The sequence below is a fragment of the Euleptes europaea genome, chromosome 4 (genome assembly GCF_029931775.1).
Source record: "Euleptes europaea isolate rEulEur1 chromosome 4, rEulEur1.hap1, whole genome shotgun sequence".
NCBI lineage: Eukaryota > Metazoa > Chordata > Lepidosauria > Squamata > Sphaerodactylidae > Euleptes > Euleptes europaea.
In genome coordinates, this window is record NC_079315.1 from 71800387 (window position 1) to 71825826 (window position 25440).

General features: G+C 41.7%; 1 protein-coding gene across 2 annotated transcripts in view; it reads right to left on the reverse strand.

Annotated features, from left to right (window-relative positions):
• Window positions 1-25440, reverse strand: part of CAMK4 (calcium/calmodulin dependent protein kinase IV) — a 131571-nt gene that overhangs the window by 43280 nt on the left and 62851 nt on the right. Inside the window, exons 3-6 of one of the 2 annotated variants that reach the window (XM_056848509.1) lie at window positions 21944-21997; window positions 18655-18717; window positions 15968-16050; window positions 5061-5133 (exon numbers count right to left, since the gene is read on the reverse strand). In XM_056848509.1, coding sequence (XP_056704487.1) covers window positions 5061-5133; window positions 15968-16050; window positions 18655-18717; window positions 21944-21997 — 273 coding nt within the window. The remainder of the gene's footprint in view (window positions 1-5060; window positions 5134-15967; window positions 16051-18654; window positions 18718-21943; window positions 21998-25440) is intronic. The other variant, XM_056848511.1, reaches the window with a different exon arrangement.

Sequence of the window (25440 nt, forward strand, 5' to 3'; positions counted from 1 at the left end):
ATGCTAGCACTTCATGACCTGACATTTGTAATATAACCAAGGCAATGGAATTAAAATGAGATGCAAGGCCTCGCAATTTTTAGTTAACTGGATAGATTCTAGATCTTTGGCCAGCTCTGAGCCTTCTCAAGGCTATCTTCTACTATGATTTGGATCTTAAATAGGAAGGCAATTTCCTCACCTCCCACTGTCGTCTTTTGTGCCCCTTCTGACAATGTGTTCTGGTACGTCAGTGTATCTCCAGCATCAATGGAGGGCAAAGTGGGGGGTCTACACAGGGCATTTATCAGAAATTACCCTCCCACTCCTCCATTAACAGAAATGCCTTCATGTCAGCAGAATTGCTGCTATGCCGATGGAACAGCAACTTACAGCACAATTCTTTCTCTAATTAATTCTCGTTGAATAGATCAGAGTATGATTCTGAGGTCGTTTATGCATGGGAGTTTTACCTGAGGTTTGTTGCTCACTGGACCCACACTTTCCTGTTGCAAATCTATGCACCAGCAGTCTTCAAGCTCAAATCAAGAAGCATTTGAGTCCCCGCCCCTTGAAATGTTGCTTTGTAATTGGCTGTAATGCTAACTGTAAGAAAAACCCCCCACCCCTGCGGAAACCCAAGTGCCATATTAAAAAACATTTTAAAAACAAAATTGAGATATCTAAAAGGAGTGGTAGGGGGGAGAAACCAAAGCCTGATTTTTTTAAATCCTTTCTTCTGCTCAGAAAGAACTCAGAGAAAGCAGGAAGCATTTGAATCCCCACCCCTTGACACACTGCCTTGTAATTGGCTGTAGTGCTTTCTGTGAAAGAAACATCACTTGCCCAAGCTTCTGTGTCCCATGCTTTGCCTTATGCATGGTGATTTCACCTGGGCTGATCTCCAGGGAGATGGAAGAGTTGAGTAGTTAGAGGAATAGGAAGTCCTGGAATTTGGGATGGCTGACCATGAGGTCATCTCTAATGGACGAAAAACTCATGCATAACTCCAAAGAACAACCGAGACAGACCGGGGGCGAACTGAGTGAAAGCACCCATGTATAAACAACCATGCATAAATGACCTGAGTAGACCTGCTTAGGGTGGCAATGTTAGGATCCAAGTCAATTTCAGATAATTTGTTTTACTATCATTGTCATGGGCCTTGCCTTGGGAGCTGAGGACTTGGAGGACTCTGAAGCTGAAGTGGAGGAACAGGTTGCCTCTGGGCCCTCAGTACTCCATTGCAGCCAGTAGCACAGGAGCCTGAAACAACTCAGCAGGAACCACAGCTAGGCAGAGAGATGGAACAAGGGCAGAGAGAAGCTACTCTTCCCCCAACCCCTGCAGTGGAAGCTGAGAATGGCAGCCCTCCAAGCTCACCTGAACCTGATAGGCGTATCAGGACTCGGCAGCATGTGGTTCTTCAAGGTAGAAGGAGAAGTGCTCGCTTGGAGAGGCTAAGCAGACAGAGAACTGGTGCTGAGTCGTTTCAGGATGAAGCCTAGCATGGAAGTGCACTGACTGGTAAAGGCAGTGCAGGCGTGCTTTCACTTTGCGGCAGCAACCGTGCAGTTTTTCTCTGTTCCCGCTACTGCTCATGATTGTTCTCTCCGGCCATTGACTCCTGCCTGCTTTGATGACGCCTCCGACTTCTGACCTCAGTAGACAGCATAATCTTTGTCGCCTGCTCCGAAAGGGGCTAGATACCTCCCGCATGTCTGAGGACTGCGGGCACCGCCCAGCCCTTGGCCTACGCCGGCACAATCTTGGAGTTAACAAATTTTAATGTTATATAATTACAAATGAATGTTTCTTCTGCTAAACTATATGTTATAACCTAATTTAAACTGAAATACACATAGACATTTTGATCACAGACTTAAATTCACTCAAGATTCAAAGGCAAAGGGGATTATTAGTAATATCCACAAGACTTAAACAGTATGTTGACAAAAACTACTGTTCCTTAGTGATTAAACCTTCTTCAGTGTCCTACAGATACCCATGACATCTACACTGTTGATTCTGACAATGTTATGATCAAAACTCTGCTAGAGGTGAGGAGCCTGGGATGTCATAGGGTCCAAAATTCAGGAGACCCTTGGGAAGTCACTGAACACTCTTTTGCTGATACCTCTATCAATGAGAAGGAATCAGCTAAAAATACTATTTAGAGTGGAATAGGATCACCAGTTTGACACTGCTTTACTAGGTTGATACCTGCACACATAGTATATGAGAGACTTATACTAACCAGGTATGTGTTTATACATTGATATATTTAATATTCATAGCTAAGTAATCATTCCAGTTAGATTAATGATGAATTGAAGATTCCAATCTGTATAATTATGTTTTATAGTATTACAACAAGAACCTATTATACCAGATGTTTGAGTAATTAGGAATAGAATTTGTAAGTATTTTTCAAACATCTCTTTCAAGACTTATATAATGGGCTCTCAAAAAGATGGTAACTAACCCATTATTTTTCTGTCTTTTCAGACAACATATACACATGCCTGGTTGGGTTTGAACTGTTTGTATTTGTATTCATTAATGTATTTCTGTAAATGTGTGCAGGCTTAAGAACGGGTTTTAATTAACCACTGATGAAGGCCCCATAGGCCGAAACGCGTTTGGTATGTGGTTACAGTTATCAACCTCAGGATATGCCATTGTGCTATTTTAATGTTTTTAAATAATTTTAAATTTTACATAGTGCTTCTAATAAATTATACTTTCAGTATTTATACATAGACTTATATATATTTTCTTTTCACCCAACCTTGGGTACCCAGCAACGGAATCTTTTAAATGACCAATATTGGCAAAACTGCCTGCTTTTTGTGCCTGTGCAGTTGGGGCATCTATTTGAGAAATGATTGCAATATTAGGTAGTATGCCTCAATTCAAAAATCTCAAATGGGATTTTTAAAAAACTATGTGCCTTTTAAAATTGGAGGTTGTGGCAGAAGAAAAGGGTGGGGAGCAGCTGCTGTGAAAGAGCACTGTATTTGTGTGAGAAAGCAGCACAATCAGACAAATGGAAATATGCAAATTCCTTTAGATATATCCAAACAGTTTGCTCTCTGCTCAAGACTGGCAAGCAGGATGTTAGCTTCACTCATGGGCGCTCAAGCATTCTTAGTCACGACACCTTGCCTGTAATTCTAGAAATCAGATTTTGACATATCTGCAGTAGAAAGCAGGACTGGGCAGATAATTTCAACCTGCCCTTCCTGGGATTAACTGGAAATATGTTCCCCTGGTCAGCAGCTCCTCCATGGACCCTTCTTTAAACTTCCTACTCTTGTTCTCGTAAGGTGCAGTTAAAGCCATGCAGGAAATCCATCTACTTCCCTTAGCTCCAATGCATAATTAATGCTGCTGTTACAGTTCTGTAGCTGCAGATATTGGCCAGTTTACTGCTGTGTGGGATTTATACATATCCAGATATTTTATACAAAGTCAAATGTATTTTGGCAAGAAAGAGAAGGTTTCGGTAACTTTACCATGACTATATCGGTGTTATCATCTCATTAATGAAAAAAACTGTTCAATGAAAGACTCATTTCAAATGAGATATTCATCAATAATGTCACATTATCGAAAAACATACCACATAGATTGCCTCTCCCAAGAAAAAGAAAAACAACGCTCCCAAGAAAAATAAAAGCAATGCTTATGCTTACATCTGCTAAAATCAACAGGGAAGTTTCTGCTGAAATTCTCATCCATCTGATAACTGAAATCAGCAGTGGCGGTGAAGAAAGGTTTTCACGTTTCTCACTCCAGACATATAAAACACAATTCCTAAAGTTATCCACCTCAGTACTAGCCTGCATTCCTTTAGAAAACATAAGATGTTCAGAGAACAAGATGCTCTCCCCTTATAAGGGTGGAAGCCATGGTTTAGGGAGTTCAGGGACAGCCATGCTTTGAGAGGGGAGTTGAGAAGTAACCATCAAAAAGAGAAAAGATCCCCCGGCATATGACCTGATGAGAAATGACTTGCCATGTGAAGAATGTAATTGGGAAGATTTTAATCTGAACAAGCAAGGAACCAATAAGTCAAATTTATCTCTGTCTTTAAAGATCACAGGGATAAGTGAAGGGACAAAAAGATCTGTTTAATCGAATTTGCTTTTCCTGTGCTCAGATGTGATAGTATTGTGTGATCTTATGCTGTTCAATTGGTTGTTTTCAAGGCCAAATCAGTCCACACTTACCAAAAGTGTGTGTGTGGGGGGGCAGCTGTTAAGCCCTACTTTCCTAGAGAGCTCACATCAGAGAGCAGTCCCCTCTATAGCAATTCGGAGAGACAGGGAGACGCAGAAGTGGTATTAAGGTCTTTTAAGAGACAGAAGGTGAATGGAGCCAAAGTGCAGAACTTCCGGCTGGACTAAATCTCTAAGAATTGGTCTGCTGGTGGCAGCTGTAAGAAGTGAGAAAGAAGATTGAGTAGGTTAAGGGCTGGAAAGAGGCAAACTCATGGAAGTCTAGTAACTTGAGACCAACACCAGCAGTATAAATCCCTTATTCTCAGTGGCAGAACAAGGGTCTCAAGAGTCATTTTACAACATGTTCATACTTTGCTGTACTTTGGCCAACCATTAGCAAAAACACTGCCAACCAACAGCTGAACTTTTGCCAGTGATGAATCAGGAAGATCAACAAATTTCAATTGTCCATATGTTGTATAGGCAAAAGAATAATCCTTTTTGTCTACGTATTTATTCTGAACAAATTATACTAACGTGCTTTACCAGACTCAAAGCAGCTCAAATTGCTAGTGCCAAAATTCCCTCTTACTTCTGACCCAAAGTAAAAATGACCAGGTTTTAGGAATTGGGCTGCAGCCATCACTTAGGTATATAGGGTGAAAGATAATGTTGCCATAAACAAGGGCACTTTTTCTCATAGACAGCACTGTTTTAAAAGAACAATTAAAAGAAACCAGTCCCATAACTGGAGGCAAGCTATTGTCACATTTGTGTGTATACTAATGACCTAAATCATCCCAAATAAATGAACCATTGTTCTAAGCTGAATGTGCACTACTAATCAATACTTACTGCAACTGCCTCCAGGATTTGTTTCACAGCATCAGCGGCATCTCGCTCACTGTAATATCCCTTTTCCACAATCCTATCAAGAAAACAGAAGATACAGCTTAAATGCAAGGATTAAATAAGAACACACAATCCTGCTTCAATGTCTCATTAAAAACTAACCCCAAAGAAATCAAATCAGCACCTCTTACAATGTCTCCTATAGAATAAGAAGTGCCACACTCATAACTAAAAATAGTTACTGCCTATAACGAAGGATTCTCAGCTAAAATAAAAAGATTCCTTTAATATATCAACACATGTGCAGTAAAAATGAAATCCACTTCTGCTAACAAATATTAAAATCAAAGCTGCCACAAGAAATGCACCTATTATTGACTGGCATATTTTACTGGTCACGGACCGTTTTAATAAACTGTACTGTACTGACTCTGGCACCAGATGATAGGCACATCATCTCTATATACTTTGCTAGGGATAAACCCATTTCCACCAATGAGATGTAGGCCTGAGTAGGGATAGAGGATGAAGCCTAACCATGCTAGCAAGAAGTAAAAGAGAGTTACAGTAAGTTCATGCCATCTGGATGGCGGGACTCCATAATGTAGGTGACCAGTCTTATAGACTATTTGGATTTCACGGATACTTTTCATCCTGTACTGGCAATAGCTAAAATGTGAGAAATACACATGAGGTCTTGGGACGCATTTCAGCACAAGAGCAGGCATTTGCATTGTTTACATAGAGCACCAATTCATAGGATGATAATTAAAAGGAAGACTTCATACCTTTTACTCTGGAACAGTTCCATTAAAATCAATGGGCCTGCTCCAGAATCAGGGTTTTGAGGACTGCAGAAATAAAGAATCTTATCTCAAGACAGAAAATAGTTTGGTTTTCAGATTACTCAGTGATGTTGAATGGTTGTAGAAAGATTACTTCATAAACTAAAATGACTTCACAGTACAGATTAAGATGAATTCTAAAATCTTTGGACTCCATGCAAAAAGACCACAACACAGTGAAATAACTACAACACAGTGAAGATACAGCACAATAATTTATCACGACATGTTTCTGAATTAGTAAAGCAAATAGTAAAGCTAATGTATTTAGAAGCATGCATGAATTCAAGAACAGACATAATAAGCAAACCTTTCCTATATAACCGTGGTCTTGGAATTTTCTTTCCTGACGTTTCTTGACACTGAGAGACACTGTCCTTCAGTGTTACTACTCTGAAGATGCCTGCCACAGCTGCTGGCAAAACGTCAGGAAAGAAAATTCCAAGACCATGGTTACACAGCCCGGATAACCCGGATAACCTACAAGAACCAATGAACTCTGACCGTGAAAGCCTTCGACAATACTTTCCTATATACTTGATTTATTTCTTCATTTATCCCAAAGAAATAGCATCTTAAATTAGCTCAGTACAGAACTTTTCATAGTACAGAAAAGTTGCCACCTTTTGATTGAAGAAATGCTGACTCCTTATGTGGTGCCAGAAGATAAGCAGGAAAGACTAAAGATGGAGCCTGGCAGGTCAGAAGTCAATAGCAAAAAATATCTTTGTGGGGGTTTGCTCAATCTATATTGGTTTTTCAGATCCTGGCACCTTCCAGAACACCATCTAACTGGTCAAACCAGAAAAATAGTACTGGATGATTGGTAGTATTTCAGCAGAACTTGAGAATACTGTGCATATGGGGAAAGAGGGACAAAGAAAGAAGGGACAGAGAACACCGTGAATCATGTCATGGGCTAAAATTTAAAAAAGGAACAGGTCTGGGGCATTTATTAATAACCTGTTACTTTTTTGTCTTTCTTTTTTACAAAGTTATACATTATCTAGATTTATTGATGTCCACAATATATTAGCAAGGCAGAAAGATTAAGCAATTACTCATCCTTCCCCTCCTCAGTTTTGAAACAGAGAGAAAAAAATTCTACATGGCCCATAAAGGATCTTGTTCTTTAATTAAACCACGTTCCACATGTTCCCTAAAACTGAAAATATGCAATTCGATATGTTACAAGCGGGGAAGCATGAGAAACTCACAGGAAAATCCCTGCCTACCTGCCCCTGGCACTGCACTCAATGCCCCACCATCACTGCTCTCCCTACCTCCCTCCCACCTGCGTTGCTCTGCCTACCCCCCACCCATGGCACTCCACTCCACTCAACGCCCCACCCTTGCTGCTCTCCCTACCTATCTCCCACTGCGTTGCTCTGCCTACTGTTGTCTCTCCCTACCCACCCCAAAACAACACACTTACCTCCTCCATCGATGCATGACTCGCAGTACAAACACACACACCCCACTCGCAGCTGGGCCAGCCTCTCCCCCACCACTGCTGGAGCCACTGCCAAAGCTAGGTAGCCTCCATGGCTACCAGGCCCACTGTAGCTTCCAGCCTCCTTGCTGCTGGGTCTGTCTCTTTCCCACTATTGCAGGAGCCGCCGCCAAAGCCAGGTGGTCCTCTGCAGCTGTGTGCTTCTGTGCTGCTGAGTATGTTTCCCTCCCCCCAAGATTGCCGGAACTGCCACCACCGCTGAACCCAGGAGGCCCTCTGTGGCTGCTGGCCTCCTTGGTGCCAGGCCTCCTCTCCCCTCAACGTTGATGGAGCTGCCACCAAAGCCAGGTGGCCCTCCATGGCTGCTGGGCCCACTATGGCTGCTGGCCTGCTGACCGCTGGGCCAGCCTCCCCCCCTCCACATCACTGGAGCCTTCATCGAAGCCAGGTGGCCTCCACAGCTGCCCAGCCCAGCCTTCTCATCACTGAGCCCAGCCTGCTCCCCACTGTCACTGCTGCCCCATGACCCCACAAGTCCCTTCACCAACACATGTTCCAGGCGCCAACAGAGAATGTATGAGAATTCACTGCACGTGAACGGGCAACACTCTTGTTTTTTTGGGGGGGGGGTTAACCAGTGTGGTGTAGTGGTTAGGAACGGTGAACTCTAACCTAGAGAACTGGGTTTGATTTCCCACTCCTCCTCATGAACAGCAGACTCCAATCTGGTGAACCAGGTTGGTTTCCCCACTCCTACACATGAAGCCTGCTAGGTGACCTTGGGCTGGTCACAGCTCTCTCTGAACTCTCTTAGCCTCACCTACCTCACAAGGTGTCTGTTGTGGGAGAGGAAGGGAAGTTGGCATATAAAGACCAACTCTTCTTCTTCTATGTAATTTTTTTTACAGTTTTCAGATTTTTCTGCAAACCCGGGGGAGGGGCTGAGTTTGGAGAACAAGTAACTAGACCTGCATTTTAGTGCTGATGCTCAATGTTTGGAAAGACAAAGTATCTCATTTTTAAATGGCCTACTTACTGTATTTGCAAACGCTACTTTTGTAAATTTTGCAGAAAATTTTCCAAGGGCTTGTAATTTTTAAACTATTTAGAGATATTTTAAATGACCTTACAGTCAAGCGATGCATGCACATGCCTACTACTGGCAATCTATTGTTTAGCCAACATAAAATCTTTGAAAAATCAAAGAGCATGTGCAGGTCTGAATGCTTCATGCTATGTAATAAAATATGCCAGTGAAGGCAATAGGAATTTGATATCAAGGTGATCTAATCCAGCCCATTGAATAAGAGTAGAATCTAGTAACACAGTAAGGAATACTGGTACTAGTAAGCATTTTCTGCAGTCTGCTACCAAATTATAGCCAATTCTGTAGAGGAATAACACAGTCATTTTAAGTGCTGATGTCAACATCTTTAAACGAAGAAAATAAAGATTTGCCTTTTAAATACTTTTTCTGTTTTTCCCCTTTCTACTTTTCCTTGTTAACAATAAAATACATTTGAACATTTTTAAAAAAATGTTGGCTTCACAGAGCACAAGATTCAAACTGGGCACTTATTGGCAGAGCTAGCTAGTATAAACTTCCATTTTCACTAAACTGCATGACAAAAGCCATGAAATGTTTACTCTATGTTTACATGTAACACTAAACATTTGCTTGAAATAGTATATAACACAGGAAGGTACAGACATTAATACTGTGGCAAAGATAAGAATACAAAAATTTGGCAAGATGGGAGAGAAGAAAAAAACCTCTATTAAAGAAAACAGAAGGTTCCACTTTGTTCATCTCCCAGAGCTTTACAGTTAGAGGCAGTCTGAAGGTAGGATTATTCCAAACTGTCTCCCCAATCCAACTAGGGAGCTTACATGTATGGAACAAGGATTCCATATTTATATCCCTAACTGGATGATGCAACTACTTATAGAAGAGGATGGTGCACACGTGGTTTCTCCCTGATCTAGCTACTGCAGCTATGCACATAACAGCCCTTTCAGAGAATCTGTTATACTGCAACATTCTGTTCAGGAAGAGGAGGGGAGAAGGGGTCACACCTTTCCCTTTACCAAATAAATTGCTAGCAAAATTGCCAATTTTCTGAAAGACTAATTGTGTTGCATGCAAAGCTCAACCAAGTCTTTTTTTCCTGCAATAAATGAACAGTGGTTAGCTTCATGCCAGAACCCAGATGTTTTGCTAGGATCTTTTCAGGCAATTAATGACATCTCAACTTTTTTTTGTCACTATAGCCACTGCCCACTGCTTTCCATAGGTCCTTGGACTTACAGCAGTGTATACTGGGTCAAGAAAGCCCCAGAAGCTGCCCCACACACTGTGTGGGAAAGTTATGCTTGTGGTTGCTCACCACTGAAGAAAAGACACCAGACCATTAAACTTCAGAAGATGGAGACAGCTGTATAACTTTCCATATAGAGAAATACTTTCCCTTACTGGGTCAAGTAACCGTGTGTGTGTGTGGGGGGGGGGTTCTTTTACAGAACTATTTGGGAGGCTTTTGGAGGAGCATTTCTTAGAAACATAATTGGTTGGTCCTTGAAATTTAAATTTTCTTATCTGTTGTCAGACATTTTCATTAACAAGAGGTACCAGACAACATTCGACTGGAGCAAATACCCTTTATTCTGTTACAAGTCAAAACTCAGCTGAAGTGAAGGATCGGTTTCTTACTGAGAGTTCCTGCCCAACACTTCCAAGTTCATTTTCTTAATAGCTTCATCTCTGGAAACTGAGTCTTTCCATTTAAGAACTATAGCTCATGATACAGGGTACTATCACACATTTCTGTAGGGTGATGATGAGGAAATACATATATTTCGACTAGTAATCCCACATCACACACTCTAAATTCATAATCCTAAACACACTTGACATTAAGAGAAACATGGAGCTGCCACAGCTCGACACTTCATTTCCTCTCTTCCTCATAATTTCAGCCACAGTGTTAAACACTGTGTGCTACCTGGTCCTAGTTCTCACATCAGTGGCTGTGGAAGGTGGGAGCAGGGCAACACATATTACAGTGGCATCATGTCACATGTTGTATTAAATTTGGTACTGTTAGGGAAGGGCAGGGGGGGGGAGAAGCATGGAGTGATGGTACCTTCATGTCTCTCGCAACATCTAGGTGCCCTGCCTCCAAATATGTTTAAAATTAAAGCTTTCCTTGGAAATAAATGCTACTGTAAGTGGGACTTGCGTGCATGGCAATACAAATATGAGCTGGAGATATCTGGAACTGCAATGCCTTAGTCTTCCTTCGCACAACTCTGAGCAAAACATAAAAGCCAAAACTAGCTGACATACAACTTGAATAAGATCCTTCTTCTCAAGAAGATATATCTAATTTTATCATATGATTTCCCCCATACACTAATGAACTCTTGTGAAATCAGAGAATAAGCAGTGGTAGACCAAAAATGCTATTTGAGTGAAATACAACTACTTCTTCAAAGGGAAAAAGGACCCAGTTAATCTTTAATATTTTAACAGTCATCACTTAGGGAATGGCAGCTAGCCAATGAAAATCTATTAAGGTTCTTATCTCACAAGAAAATGCAAAATTCTCACAAGAGTATTTAGAAGACACATAAGACTGCTATGACATCCGCAGCCACTTTTTTTAAAAAAAGTTGCTCCTTCAGGAGTAAAGTGACACACATTTTAGAGCCTAATAAAGCAAGTGTAAAAAACAGCACAAAAATCCCTACTGAGTGTATTCTTTTTTAAAAAATATTTTTTTTCATTTGACATATCAACATGAAAACAATATCCAATAGTAAAAATAATAGTAGTAATAAAAAAACCCAAATAATATCACTAATTAAACAATAAAATGACTTCCCCCTCTCCCTCTTCCATCTAAAAATAAATTGTATAAACTTTTGCTAACGCAGCTAAGCCCAATATTAATTTAATTACCCTGTTCTTATCCTAGCCAGCATTATTAAATCAGTACCTAATGTAAAATTAATACCAAGTGTAGATAAGGGATTAGATCAAAGAGTATCCTTTAAATGGTCCCATTAAAAATTGATTTTCACAGTAAATTCTCCAAGCCTCCCATTCCCCCCAAAATTGTACATTATCATTCTGGTTTATCAAAGCTGTAAGCTTCACCAGCTCAGTCAATTCCAGCATCTTTTTTATCCAGTCTTTTTTGTCTGGTATATCGACTGTCTTCCATTTAGCTGCATGTATCAATCGTGCATAAATCGTGGTGGCATAAATCGTGGTGGCATAAATCAAAAAGGTTCGGTGAGTAAGAATGGTATCCGGTATCATACTTAATAGCATCATTTCAGGTGTTTTAGAAATATTTTGTTGTAAAATCAACCTTATTTCATTATATATCATCTCCCAAAATTTCTTAGCTTTTTCACAAGTCCACCACATATGATGAAAAGATCCTATTTCTTTATTACATTTCCAACAGTTTGGTGACATTGAAGCAAACGATTTTGCTAATTTCTTCAGTGTTAAATACCATTTATACATCATTTTGTATACATTTTCTCTTAGTGATTGCGAAGATATAACCTACTGAGTGTATTCTAAACAAGTATTCCATACAACATATTTAGAAATATTCCAATGCTTTTTATTTTTCCTATGCAAGCATGTAAAGTGCTGTCAAGTTGCAGCTGACTTCTGGCAACCCAGTAGGGTTTTCAAGGCAAGAGACTAACAGAGGTGGTTTGCTATTGCCTTCCTCTGCATAGCGACCCTGGTATTCCTTGGTGGTCTCCCATCCAAATACTAACTAGGGCCAACCCTGCTTAGTTTCTGAGATGAAGAAGAAGAAGAAGAGTTGGCTTTTATATGCCGACAATCACCTTCCCCTCCCCTCCCCACAACAGACACCCTGTGAGGTAGGTGAGGCTGAGAGAGAATGACTTGCCCAAGGTCACCCAGCTGACTTCGTGTGTAGGAGTGGGGAAACAAATCCAGTTCACCAGATTAGCCTCTGCCACTCATGTGGAGGAGTAGGGAATCAAACCCGGTTCTCCAGATCATACTGCACTGCTCCAAACCACCTTTCTTAACCACTACACCACGCTGGCTACCTGATGAGATTAGGCTACCCTGGGCCATCCAGGCTAGGGCATTCATCCTATACAACCCCCCAAATTTCTAATTTGATGGCAATTTTGATGCAAGATTAAGTTAAATCTTGATAATGTAGGATAACCCAAAACCATCCTCACAATAAGTAATAATAATTTTCTATAGAAACCTATACTGAAAGCCAGTCAGAAAATATGCAAAACATCCAGTAAAAAGGTAAAGGTCCCCTGTGCAAGCACCGGGTCATTCCTGACCCATGGGGTGACATCACATCCCGATGTTTACTAGGCAGACTTTGTTTACGGGGTGGTTTGCCGGAGTGGTTTGCCAGTGCCTTCCCCAGTCAACTTCCCTTTACCCTCAGCAAGATGGGTACTCATTTTACCAACCTCAGAAGGATGGAAGGCTGAGTCAACCTTGAACCGGCTACCTGAAACCAACTTCCGTTGGGATCGAACTCAGGTCGTGAGCAGAGCTTGGACTGCAGTACTGCAGCTTACCACCCTGTGCCACGGGGCTCCTAAAACATCCAGTAAAGTAATAATATAAAAGCCTACAATCTAAAGCATAATGATAGTAAATTTCAAAATAAGTTAAAAGCAGTAAATATGTATAAATTCCTGCTGGAGAAAAAATACTAATGATGTCTCACAAATTATAAAAGGTGAAAGAATGTCTCAAGAATTGTAAAAGGCTAATTGTACATGTCCCCCTCTTGGATGCATACCTTAACATGATGAGGGGGTTTGTGTATGTCAGCAAAGCTGAGAGCAATACCATGAGGGGCCTAGACTATGTCAAGAGGCTAAACTCCTAGCAGAGTCACTCAAGGAGGAATGGTCACAGCTGAGACACCAACTGAAGATGCATCCACACCCTTCAGGAATCAACAGCCACACCAGCAGAAGAGAACGGACAGTTCTAATGGTGATGGGGACAGAGGAATCCTTGAAGGGTAGCAACAGGGCAGAAGCAGTAGTGGAAGGTGACACTGGCATAGGATCTATCATAGACAATGGCACCTAATGGGCAAGCAATTATCACCTTTGCAGACATATCTTCTTTAAGCAATGGACAGATTCACTGGTTCCAGTATCTACAGACTAAAACATTCCTACAAACACTACTAAGTAAAGAAGAATAAGAAGCCAACCGACAGGTTTTGGAAAATCAGCAATAGCTGGAGAAAGGAATATATTTTCTAAGATCTATAATTATTTATTGGATGTTGATAGTAAATAGCAGGGAAAAAATTGTACAGCTCTGGATGAAAGATCTAAAAGCCCCCAGTAAACCAAGAGCTTGGATGGACCAAGGGTCTGATTCAGTATAAGGCAGTTTCATGTGTTCACCCATGTTAAGAAGTGGTTTAAAATTTTCAGTAAACCTCCTGCCAAAGAAAACTTAATAAAAATGCTGTACCAGAGGCACCTGTCACCCTTTAAATTGGTAAAAAATTATCAAGGGGCTAAAGGGGATTGTTGGGTATGTGGGGATATCAATGCAACCTTTATACATATAATAGTGGGAATATATGAATGGTAGAATACTAGAATATGATTGCTACAGTGATCTCTCAAGGTATAAAGAAAGGTTTCTCTGTTGAATTGTGTGGATTTCCTTACTAAAGAATTAGCTTTAATCAGACAACAGAAAGTATGGCTTCATGTGCAATGCAATGCAGGTTAGCAAGTGCTGGTTATCAAAGAAATGGTGTGGGAAAGTGTCTTGTGGAGGCTGGATACTACTCCCACTTGCTACCCCCTTAGGGGGCAAAGGCTCATTCCTTGTTGCAGGAATGGGTTGGATGGATTTCTGCCCTCAAGGCCTTTTAAGGTACCAGGATAGTGTCTGGGTCCTGTTGCTGTTATCTGGGCAGAGGAGAACTAGACAAAGATCTGCTCCATGAGGCCTTGCCCTCTGACCCAATGCCACAGTATACAGTGAGGGGAAAAAGTATTTGATCCCCTGCTGAATTTGCCCGTTTGCCCTCTGACGAAGAAATGACCAGTCTATAATTTTAATGGTAGGTCTATTGTAGCTGTGAGAGACGGAATAACAACAGGAAAAACCCCAGAAACCCAGAAGACAAAAGTCAGAGATTGATGTGCATTATAATGAGTGAAATAAGTATTTGATCCTGTATCAACCAGCTTGAAAACTGGGCTACAAGACTATTGCCAAGCAGCTTGGTGAGAAGGTGACAACAGTTGGTGCAATAATTCGCAAATGGAAGAAACACAAAATAACTGTCAACCTCCCTCGGTCTGGGGCTCCATGCAAGATCTCATCTCGTGGAGTTGCAATGATCATGAGAACGGTGATGAAGCAGCCCAGAACTACACGGGGGACTTGTCAATGATCTCAGGGCAGCTGGGACCATAGTCACCATGAAAACAGTTGGTAACACACTACACTGTGAAGGACTGAGATCTTGCAGAGCCTGCAAGGTCCCCTTGCTCAAGACAGCATGTGTACAGGCCCGTCTGCAGTTTGCCAATGCACATCTGAATGACCCAGAGGAGAACTGGGTGAAAGTGTTGTGGTCAGATGAGACCAAAATCGAGCTCTTTGGCATCAACTCAACTCGCCGTGTTTGGAGGAGGAGGAATGCTGCCTACGACCCCAAGAACACCATCCCCACAGTCAAACATGGAGGGGGACATATTATGCTTTGGGGGTGTTTTTCTGCTAAGGGGACAGGACACCTTCACCGCATCGAAGGGACGATGGACAGGACCATATATCGTCAAATCTTGGCTGAGCACCTCCTTCCCTCAGCCAGGGCATTGAAAATGGGTCGAGGATGGGTATTCCAGCATGACAATGACCCAAAACACACGGCCAAGGCAACAAAGGAGTGGCTCAAGAAGAAGCACATTAAGGTCCTGGAGTGGCCTAGCCAGTCTCCAGACCTTAATCCCATTGAAAATCTGTGGAGGGAGCTGAAGGTTCGAGTAGCTACATATCAGCCTCGAAATCTTACTGACTTGGAGAGGATCTGCAAAGAGGAGTGGGACAAAATACCTCCTGAGATGTGTGCAAACCTGGTGGCCACCTACAAGAAACGTCTGACCTCTGTAATTGCCAACAAGGGTTTTGCCACCAAGTACTAAGTCATCTTTTGCAAAGGGATCAAATACTTATTTCACTCATTATAATGCACATCAATCTCTGACTTTTGTCTTCTGGGGTTTTTCCTGTTGTTATTCTGTCTCTCACAGCTACCATTAAAATTATGGACTGGTCATTTCTTCGTCAGAGGGCAAACGGGCAAATTCAGCAGGGGATCAAATACTTTTCCCCCCTCACTGTACACCAGCCGGTGGAGAGCAAGGCCAAGGCATTGCATGGGCCAGGTTAGTATGACTGGGCTGAAATCCTGCCGTATCACTCTTGGACTCCTGCTTTCCCACCCAGAAACACAAAATGGCCCATCTTCATGGTAAGGGTCCTTGTTACAATTATATTCCTTTATGACATATAATTTTCACAGATCACCTACCTGTCAAACAGTTCTCCTCCCGTGACCAACTCCAAGACAAGGCTGATTTCTGTGGGAGTTTCAAATATCTCCTTCAGTTTTATCTAGAGGAATGAACAACATAAGGAGTTTCTCCCCATCTTTGCTCATCAGAGAACATTTACATGTTAAGACTATCTACGAAAAGGAGATACAACAAAGGATGGATAAGTTTAACCACTTTCTCCCTTTTGTTTGTAGAAATTTGTAGGAACTTACTTTAATTTTTAAATTCCTCCTGAGATCTCTGTGTCTTCCATTCTGTCTACAGGTCTTCAAGCGCAGGGGGAAAGCTGGCTTTTGTCAGGAAGGTTCCAGCTTTGGATTTCTTGGATTGAACAGTGAACTGGAGTAGATGGTCTTTAAGGCCCCTTCCAGCTCTGCATCTATGGCTCTGGATCCCTACAGCTCACCAGCTCACAGTAAACCAGAGCAGGTAAGACAGACTGGTTTCCCAAAGGCCCCTCATCAGAATATTTCCGGATCCAATGGAAATACTTTTAAATGGAACCAAACTCTGGAGGAGAAAGCCTTTTGTGCATGGTCTGTTTCCACTGGAACTGCTGCTCTCTAACTGCACAGTATTTGCAGTCGAATTCTCAAAACACTATGCACAGGGGCTCCCCCCCTCCGAAGAAATCCCCAAAATACCTTGTAATCAATTATGCATCCTCAGTGAAAATGCAGAGCTTCTGAACCACGTGAGTCACTCCTCCTGAAAACGCTGCTTTGTAACTGGCTGTGATGTTTTTTAAAAAATACACCACCATCCCCACAGCAGGATTCTTTCATTTGATCTGAACTAAGTGCCCATTTTACAGCCAAAGCAGAGAAGGGAGCGGACAACCCCCCCCCCCACACACACCAATTTGTTTCTGGCTACCTCAATACAGGGGTCATAAACCAAATGCATTAATGTGTGCTAAAGGACCCCAAGCCCATGTACTCCTTGCCTGGGGACCCAAGATGTATCTCACTGGTTCCAAACAAGACCCAGCCCCTCTGGCATTCCTTCATTGGCTTGTTGGCCCAAGACGTGCAGCAACCAATAGGGGATCAACCCGAGGAGGCCATCAGCCAAAGGCCCACTGTACGGTTCCTTTCTGCCCACCCCTGCTTTAGGCACTGAGGCGCTGGAATGGAATGAGCGGGAGGGGCAGAAAGGGCAGGCGACCACTCGGCCCCTTAGAAGACAATCTCTGCTTGAATCCAAGTGATACCCTCTGCAAATGGCTATGAGGAAAGTTCCGCTTAGAACAGCACCACATAAACCACAGGATCGCGACTCTGCGCAAGAACCGGGGGGCAGCCTCTCTTTGTGCCAACAAGGTGCCCTACAAAACCCGCTCTGAGCCCAGCTTGACTGGGAACGAGGCTGGACTATAAATGCGAATATAAATAAATGTTCTAAATAATGAGTTTAACAAGCCCACATCCAGGCTGATTTACATGTTGCTCTAGGTACACTTACTTAGAAGTAAGCCCCATTCAACCCTGGGACCTTTTACTACTAAGCAAATATGTGTGGGACTGGGGAGGGTTGCACTCCATGCAGTGTATGCATTTCTACCCTGAGGTCAATGGGGCTTACTTTCACATCACGCATTCTGGAAGAGGAAGTTTGTGGTCCATTGCAGCCCCAAATAGCAGCTTCTGGCAATGCCTTAAAGACTCACTTTGGAAGACGATGAGTGGCTTCCTCTTGGCAAGGGTGGATAGGACTGCAGCGAGGTGCTCGTGGTGGCGCAGGAGCTTTCTTCCGGGAAACGATGTTCCCATGAGTGCTGTTTCAAGGTGTTATGCATTTCCCATAAAAGGAAAATAATCTCTCAACTGTTCAATCTGAAACTGAGCTACACTCTCTGTGAAACTGACCAAATAAGCAGCCTCATGGTATCCCAGCATTATTCTTTCCCGAGTGCACTTGCAAATGGCTTCAATGGGAGGAGTTGGAGGAGGGGGACAGACAAGTGGGAGGGAGAAGCAAGAATGGTGTGGAGAGAAAAACCAAAGTGACAAGTATGCACAGGACTGGCTTTCGATTTGGGATCGAGGCAGACTTTAAATTCAGGGTTAAACAGCATCCTGAAAATGCGGGGGGAACGCAAGGGGAGAGCAAGGCAATTTCTGAAGGTTGGAAAATACATGTATAATTAAAACAAAGCCCTGAAGTAGTTGGGGGATGACCACAATGGGAACAACCCAGGCATAAAAGGCCGAAGACTCTTCAAGAAACCCTTGGTTCAAAAAGAAGAGCTGTGTATTAATGCATTAAGAAATCATTGTTCTCATCTGGTTGTTAAAGACAAGAATAATTCATCTTTGTAACTGCATCATTTTCCTTCCACTTTTTGATTCTGCTGTATTTTCCTGTCCTTCTGTATGGCAAAAAAAGGACATTATATGTGCTTTTATGAGTTTATGTGTTTCTATTTATGCATTTATATTATGTATTTATGCATTTATATTATAATTATTTACATATATATTAAATGCTTTTGAATGTTTTAGACATTTTAATGTTCGCTGCCTTGAAAATCCTGAATTGGGTGGAAAGGCAGCCAGAAATAAAATAAAGTAATTAACACCATTAAAGTGTTACATCAGTATTGAAGGCATACAAGCAAATACAAATGTTTAAGTTTGTACTTTAGAAATATCAAACTTACAATATTTGGATGTGAAAGTCGAAGTAGAACTCCTATTTCTGTTCGAACAATCTTCTTGTCTACCTAATTAAAAGGAAGAGTATATTTTAAATTGCTGTCAGTGTTCATCATTTGTTTGAATACTGCTGCAATCTTAATTACATATACTAGAAAGTAATTACCAATTGACTCAGCAGGTCTCAGTGTAAATAAATATGCTTAGGAGCAGGCTGTAAGCTGTAAAGAATTATTTAAAAAGAGCCAAAGATTTCAGTGAGGTAAATACAAATAACGTACACACAATTAAGACTGAAATTTGATTAATTCTGTCAAGGCCAAACATTCTACAGTTAAAGGGTAAACTGACTTAGTGGTTCTGAGTCATCCAAATTACACATCAAGAAAGAAATCTCCTTCAATATATTATCATGAGAAAATTCATTAACAAAAGTATAAGAGCAGTGTAGTTATAACTTAAGAAAAACTTTCCAGCTACAAAGGCAGCTGAAGAACATTTGTAATTCATAAAGAATGAAACCTGTTGATACAGTAGCTGCTGAGGGTGTAAGATTATGATGTAAAAATAATCTATGTACCATTCCAATTTCTAATAGCATTTTATATAAATAAGAGGAAATGTATCCTGCAAAGGGCTTAATAATTTAAAAAGTACTAGTAACATGATTAATGATGGGAGTGAGCCCCCATGGTAAGTAAAGGGTGACAGAGGGAACTTTGTGGGCTCCAAATAGATCCACTTTGGATCATCTTGGCCTCCACAGAGGCCTGGGTCTGATTCTGGATTCAGGGGGAACCCATGAAAGCCAGTATGAATCCAGAATCAGAACCAGGCCTCTGCAGAGGCCAAGATGATGCAAAGTGGATCTATTTGGAGCCCGCAAAGTTCCCTCCGTCACCCTTTACTTACTTGGACTCAGAGGGGAGGGCTATGTAGTAGGACTTGCATTAGACCCTAGACGCTGCTTACAGAATCCAGGACTGCAAGGGGACTAAGTATCTCAGGATGCTGCTATGCACACTTTTGTCCTTTATGACACTGTGCTCATACAAACAGGAAAAAGGGGGCAGTGGAGCCCACACTGGGGCAGCATGGGCCCCAGTGTATACCAGTCCTAATTCAGGGCCCAGATTATGTGTGAGTAAAGTGCCATCAAATTGCAGCCACCTTATGGCAACCCGTTTATTTAATTAGCATATTGTCCAGAAGCTGACATCCATCCAAATATTTTGAGAACAGACTGGAGGGGATCCTCCCAGCTCTGCACAAAAGTCTGATTTAGTAAGATGGGTAGAACAATCCTGAAGGCTGAATGGCCTTAGGAGCTGGTGTGACCCCTGAGCCTGTGTTAGTGCCACTTACGCCAGTTAAATGGGCACTAATGCTGGCACAGGGCCGCTTACACTGGTGCTGGGGACCCACACAGCAAGGGCTTGCGTCAGAGCCAAAGGGGCGTTCCCGGGGGCGGGCTGACTTTAGTCAGCTCTCTGAGCCCTTTCACCCCGAGAACACTCCCTTTTGCCAGTGCAAACTTGTGCCTGCAAAAATGGAGGCGCAGCCCTGTGAAACTGCGTGCAGCCGTTTCACAGGGTTTGAGGCAGCATGACTGTGTTGTCCCTGGGCCTGCCGCAATCACCGTCCCTTAAGATTGCATTATAATTTTTAAAGCCAAACATTACCATTTATACATTCATGATTTAGGGTAATCACACATAACATTAGAAGTGCATGACCACATTCTTAAAGCTATGTTGTTTCCAAGTACCTCTTATTTGTGTGCAGTCTCACTGACACTAGCATGAAGAAAACTGCAAAAATCCACTATGATAAGCAAGATACTTCCCTTCCCCCCAAAATGCTTCTGACCTGTATATTTCTATAAGACAATAAGTTGACAGCAGAATTCAGAGAGTATAAGGGGCTGCAACTAACAGTTAAAGGAAGTTTGTTAGTAATCCTGAGTAGTGGAAATGTTGCAGGTACTCTAGAGAAATCAGAAAGAGAGGTAATTTTGAGAAGTGTTGGACAGATCAGAGAACAACATGATACCCCAATATGGATGACAACATCAACAACTCATCCTGAATTTGTCTGTCAGCCTGAGAAAATTATCTAGGTTTAAGATACCAAAGCAAGGTGTACATAAAGAAAGACTTCCCTTTGTTTTATTGGGCTAGGACCCCTTCCCTTCCAGTACACATTAGTGCCTGCAAGCTACTTCTCTAGGAGACAGCAGTAACCCTCTAATCCCAGTATGCCACAGAGGATTTTCTTTCTGCAACTCTAGAAAGTTAATTTTAGAAATATGCTCAAAGACAGAATGTTATTTCACTTGTTTAGATGTTTGGGAGAAAGATTGCTGTTTCTCATAAGGTAAGGTATCCTTCACACTCGAAAGCCCCAGCAAGCTAGCTATAATAAGAGAGTAGGGAATAAGTGCCTGGAGGGTAAACAAAAGAGAAGAAAGGAAGAATAGGAAAAGTATCATTGTTTGTTAAGCTTCAGTAGACTTGTTTTTCTTTGCATCTCCACTTAAGATGAATATTGCATGTCTCTGTAGAATTCATCCCACAACCTGACAAAGCAAAGCATAAAGTACACAGTGCTTCTCCATACTATGAACATCCCGCAGGCTTCCCCACCCCCTTCCAGTTCACAAAGTGCTCAAAATTCCATCAGGCATTTCCCACCCTTCATTCAGTGGTACCAGAGGATGAATATATATATACACGTACAATATAAACAATGGAGTTCAAGTTTCAGAGATGTGATTGTACCTGTAAATTGTATGCATGTCTTTTTGCCTAGTAGGTCCCCAATTAGGAGAATAATATCATTGCTGTTGTCCTTAAATGTTTCAGCATCATGGTAACAATACAAATTAGGCATATGCAAATAAAAGAATGTGAGATCTGGAATAATGAAAGCTAGTACGGTAATGAATGCAACATATTGGCCACTGCAGAAGTACCATTCCTTTCTGTGGGCTTATAAGAAAAGAGAATATGTCACATCAGAGGCTCAATGAAATGCAGTCTCTCATTACAATCAAGTTGTTATCACAATTCAAGGGCCAGTATTCTCCTTATTGCTATGTGAATTCTAGCTATAGTATTCACTTCACTTAAGAGTGTGGAGAAAGTCCTTCTACAAGGGGCTGTGCAAACAGATGTGAGCTCCTAGGTTTGCAAAGGATCACTGAACTGGGCAAATAATACTCTGCAATAGATTTTTTTTCTGATGCCACTTGATACTCTTCCTAATACTAAATATACATGAATAAGGCAATACCTGTTCTTGGAACAACTTCTTTAGAGTAACACAGAGCTCCTCAGCAGGCAAAGCCTGAAACAACATATTTTTAAAAAAATTACCAAAACACTGTAGCAAATAAAAACTTGGTTTTTAATCCCCTTTCACTAGCCCCAATGAATGCATTCGTACTATTTAGCTAATGGTATTAACCAACAGTCTGTGATTATATAATAGAGTTAACCTTTTGTAGAAATTTATTATATATCGATTGCAGCAAGCCCCGGAAGCTCTTACTAAAAGAAAATACAACTCATTTATCTCACTGTGAATTTGTGTGTTGGGTCCTTAGCACTGTGATCTTTGCAACCTCTCGGCTGGAGCTTCTGGTGCTCCTTGGCATGTGACTCCTGGGCGCTGGAGGCCCCTCAAGAACAGCTAAGGAGTGCAATATGGGGGTATGCAGAAAGAGGGGGAATTGGGGGGAAAACTGGAAAAATCTTGCATCTTTGAAAACAGACAGAAGGCAACTAACAGTGCATTCCCATGCGGAATGCCTGCGCTGGGCTTAGGAGGCAATGTGGCTGCGCTGCCTCCAAAGGAGGTTTCGGTGCCACTGAAACCTCCTCCCGGCGCAAAAAATCCATACACCACTGTATACCTAAAAGGTGTATACCTAAAAGATACACCTAAAAGGTGATGTATCTTACCAAAAATAAAAAGGGGTGTTCCCGGCCCGAAAGGGCTTTGGAAGCCACCTGAAGGCGGCCCCGCCCCCAGGCTGGCACCAGAACGCCCTGGGAATGCCTACCGGGACGCCGTTACGCCAGGGAAACCCCTGCCAGAATGCCAGCACAGCCTTTGCCAGCAGTGGCCAGCGACTGGCATCCGAGCCTTCCCGCCGGCTTTGGGGCCACTAACGCTGGCTTAAGTTGGGGCCATTAACACCTGGCCTCCTAAAGGACTTTTGCCCTGGACTCCGGCGCATCTCAGGAATGCACTGTAAGAATCCAACCAAACTTGTATAAAATATGCTCATTTATCCACTTTTACACAATAAGCATAACCACTGTACCTTGTGTGAACTTTTCACATCTTGCTGACTACTCTAACTATTTGTAAATGGTTGTTGGTATCTCATACAGTGTTTCAGTTCCTAAAAATTGGAAGCTTAATCTAATATAATGAAAAGTAATACACAGGAAAGTATTCAATGCCACTACTAATGTTCCCATATGAAAGCCAGTGTGGTGTGGTCGTTACGAGTATCTGGGAGACTCAGGTTCAAATCCCCACACATGCCATAGAAGCTTGTAGGGTGACCTTGGGCCAGTCACACTCTATGCGTAGCGAACCTCACAGGGTTGTTGTGAGGATAAAGAGGAGGAGAGGAGAATGATGCAAGCCACTTTGGGTCCCCATTGGAGAGAAAGGCAGGGTATACATGAATTAATAAAATAATAAAATATGCTTAACAAATTATAAATCTTTGTACAATTCCCTTGTACTATTGTAAACAATCAGAATATGGTTTAGATCCAGCAAGCTGATTCAAAGTTATTGTAATGATATATTGTTGGCTTTCTTTCTGCACTAATCCTGACTGCTTTTTGGGGATGAATTGTTGTCTGACTTTGTGTTGGGAAGGACTGCCTGAGAGTATTTACTTATGTACTGCATATCAGTGAAGCTGCTCCAATGCTGCTATGATGGCATGTGTATGATTATACATGAGGGAGTTCTTTGAATCTGGCACAGATTATAATAAGAGTTTATTGTTGACCAGCCTCTGTCTACCTCTATTTAGGGACAACAAAATGCAAGACAGCTGGCAAAAAGCAAACTTTGCTGCCACCCCTAGACAGACATCTATGAACATAATAAAACAAACAAACAAACAAGCAAACAAATTAATCAGTGAACTCTACTGGATGCCTCTATCCTTTCTAAAATATGAGAATATATGCTGTTTTATAGTCAACTGCATATGCACCACTCAAAAGTTGCAATGTAAAGACTCATTAGACTAGAATTCTTAGATATGAAAGGATTTCATCATAGTTGGACCAAACCACCTTAAATATAAGGGTCTTTCATGCAATGAAAGTGCAAGCTTGATGAATGTTGCATGAGATCAGGATATGTCTCAAGAAAGACCCCATTTTCCAAACATTCAAAACACAATGGTTTAGGTTCAAAGAACCATGAGTGGAGCTCTGCTCGTGAGACAACTCTTTCCTGCCTCTCCATGCCTTATGCTGCCTCCTGCATCAACCAAAAAGCTGCTCCTGAGAATTAGAGCCCTCCACCCCAGCAATTAGGGATGCAGCATGGGAGGCTTCAGCTCAAGTGAGAAAGCTGTGGAGCTATTCAACACCCACCAATCTTGCTTGAGTCAATGAGACTTTCACTTGTGCAAAGGTACCTTTGGATCCCCTACAGTATCTTTTACACAGAAAAATCTGTGGCCATTGCTATTGTGATTGCTATTGTGTGGGCAACTATTCAATATTGTCTGAGACATTAATAGTAACAAAATGTACAGTTATTTTGTTCCCCCCATACCTATGCCATCATTCCCTGTGGATTTGAGGTAAGTAAGATACAGTGAAATTTTTAGGGACCCACCATTCATTCTCTGCTTCACATATCTCCCCCACACCATAAGTGTTGTTGTTTTGCATTACTGCATTTTATATGGTGAGTTCATGCAGTGTGTATAGATAGAAGCTATTTTGGTTCTTGCAATGGGACTACATAATGTGGACTGAACATAACACACAATTTGACCATTGAAAACTGGTTGTGCTAGTTTAGCACTAGGGGAAAAATGTATTTCTTGCTGTTCTCTGGAAAGACCCCTCTACAGTGATGACAGCATACATCTTCCCCCACCCCCAGACATACATATTCTCCTCAAAATCTCATTTGGTACTACTGGTTAAACGATTCTCCTCTCACCTCCCACTGATATTAAAATCCTCCAAGTGTATCAGTACTGCATATACTCCCTGGAGGGTGCCCAATATATCACTAATGAGAAGTCATATAATGCCCAGGCTAATCTGGGCTTTCAAAAACATGTAATTTTTAATTGGGGACAGAGCTTTCTTCCCTGTGCTTCCCTGCTATTCTGCATAAGTATTAAATATTTTTCTTCTTTTAAAGTACTATGGATCTAAAATACAAGCAATTATACGCTGTCCCTACAGCAAAGCCACATCCTTTTTTAGAAAAGGTTTACTATATTATTTCCTGAGAAAGATGCATGTTCTCTTTATCTCTCCCCGTATGGGGAACTCTGTGCTGGATTTTACATTTTTTATTAATGGGCATTTATTTATTAACACTTATTAATAAGTGTTAACACTTATTTTACCCACGGTGAAGTGCTCCTTGCTCATTAAGTCTGTGCTGATACCATAACACTATTCAAGAATGAGACTTAGGGGAAACATAGCACTACATATGAAGTCATGAAAAAAAAACCATGGAGAAACCATCATTGGAAAGTATATCCGGATTAATGGATTAGC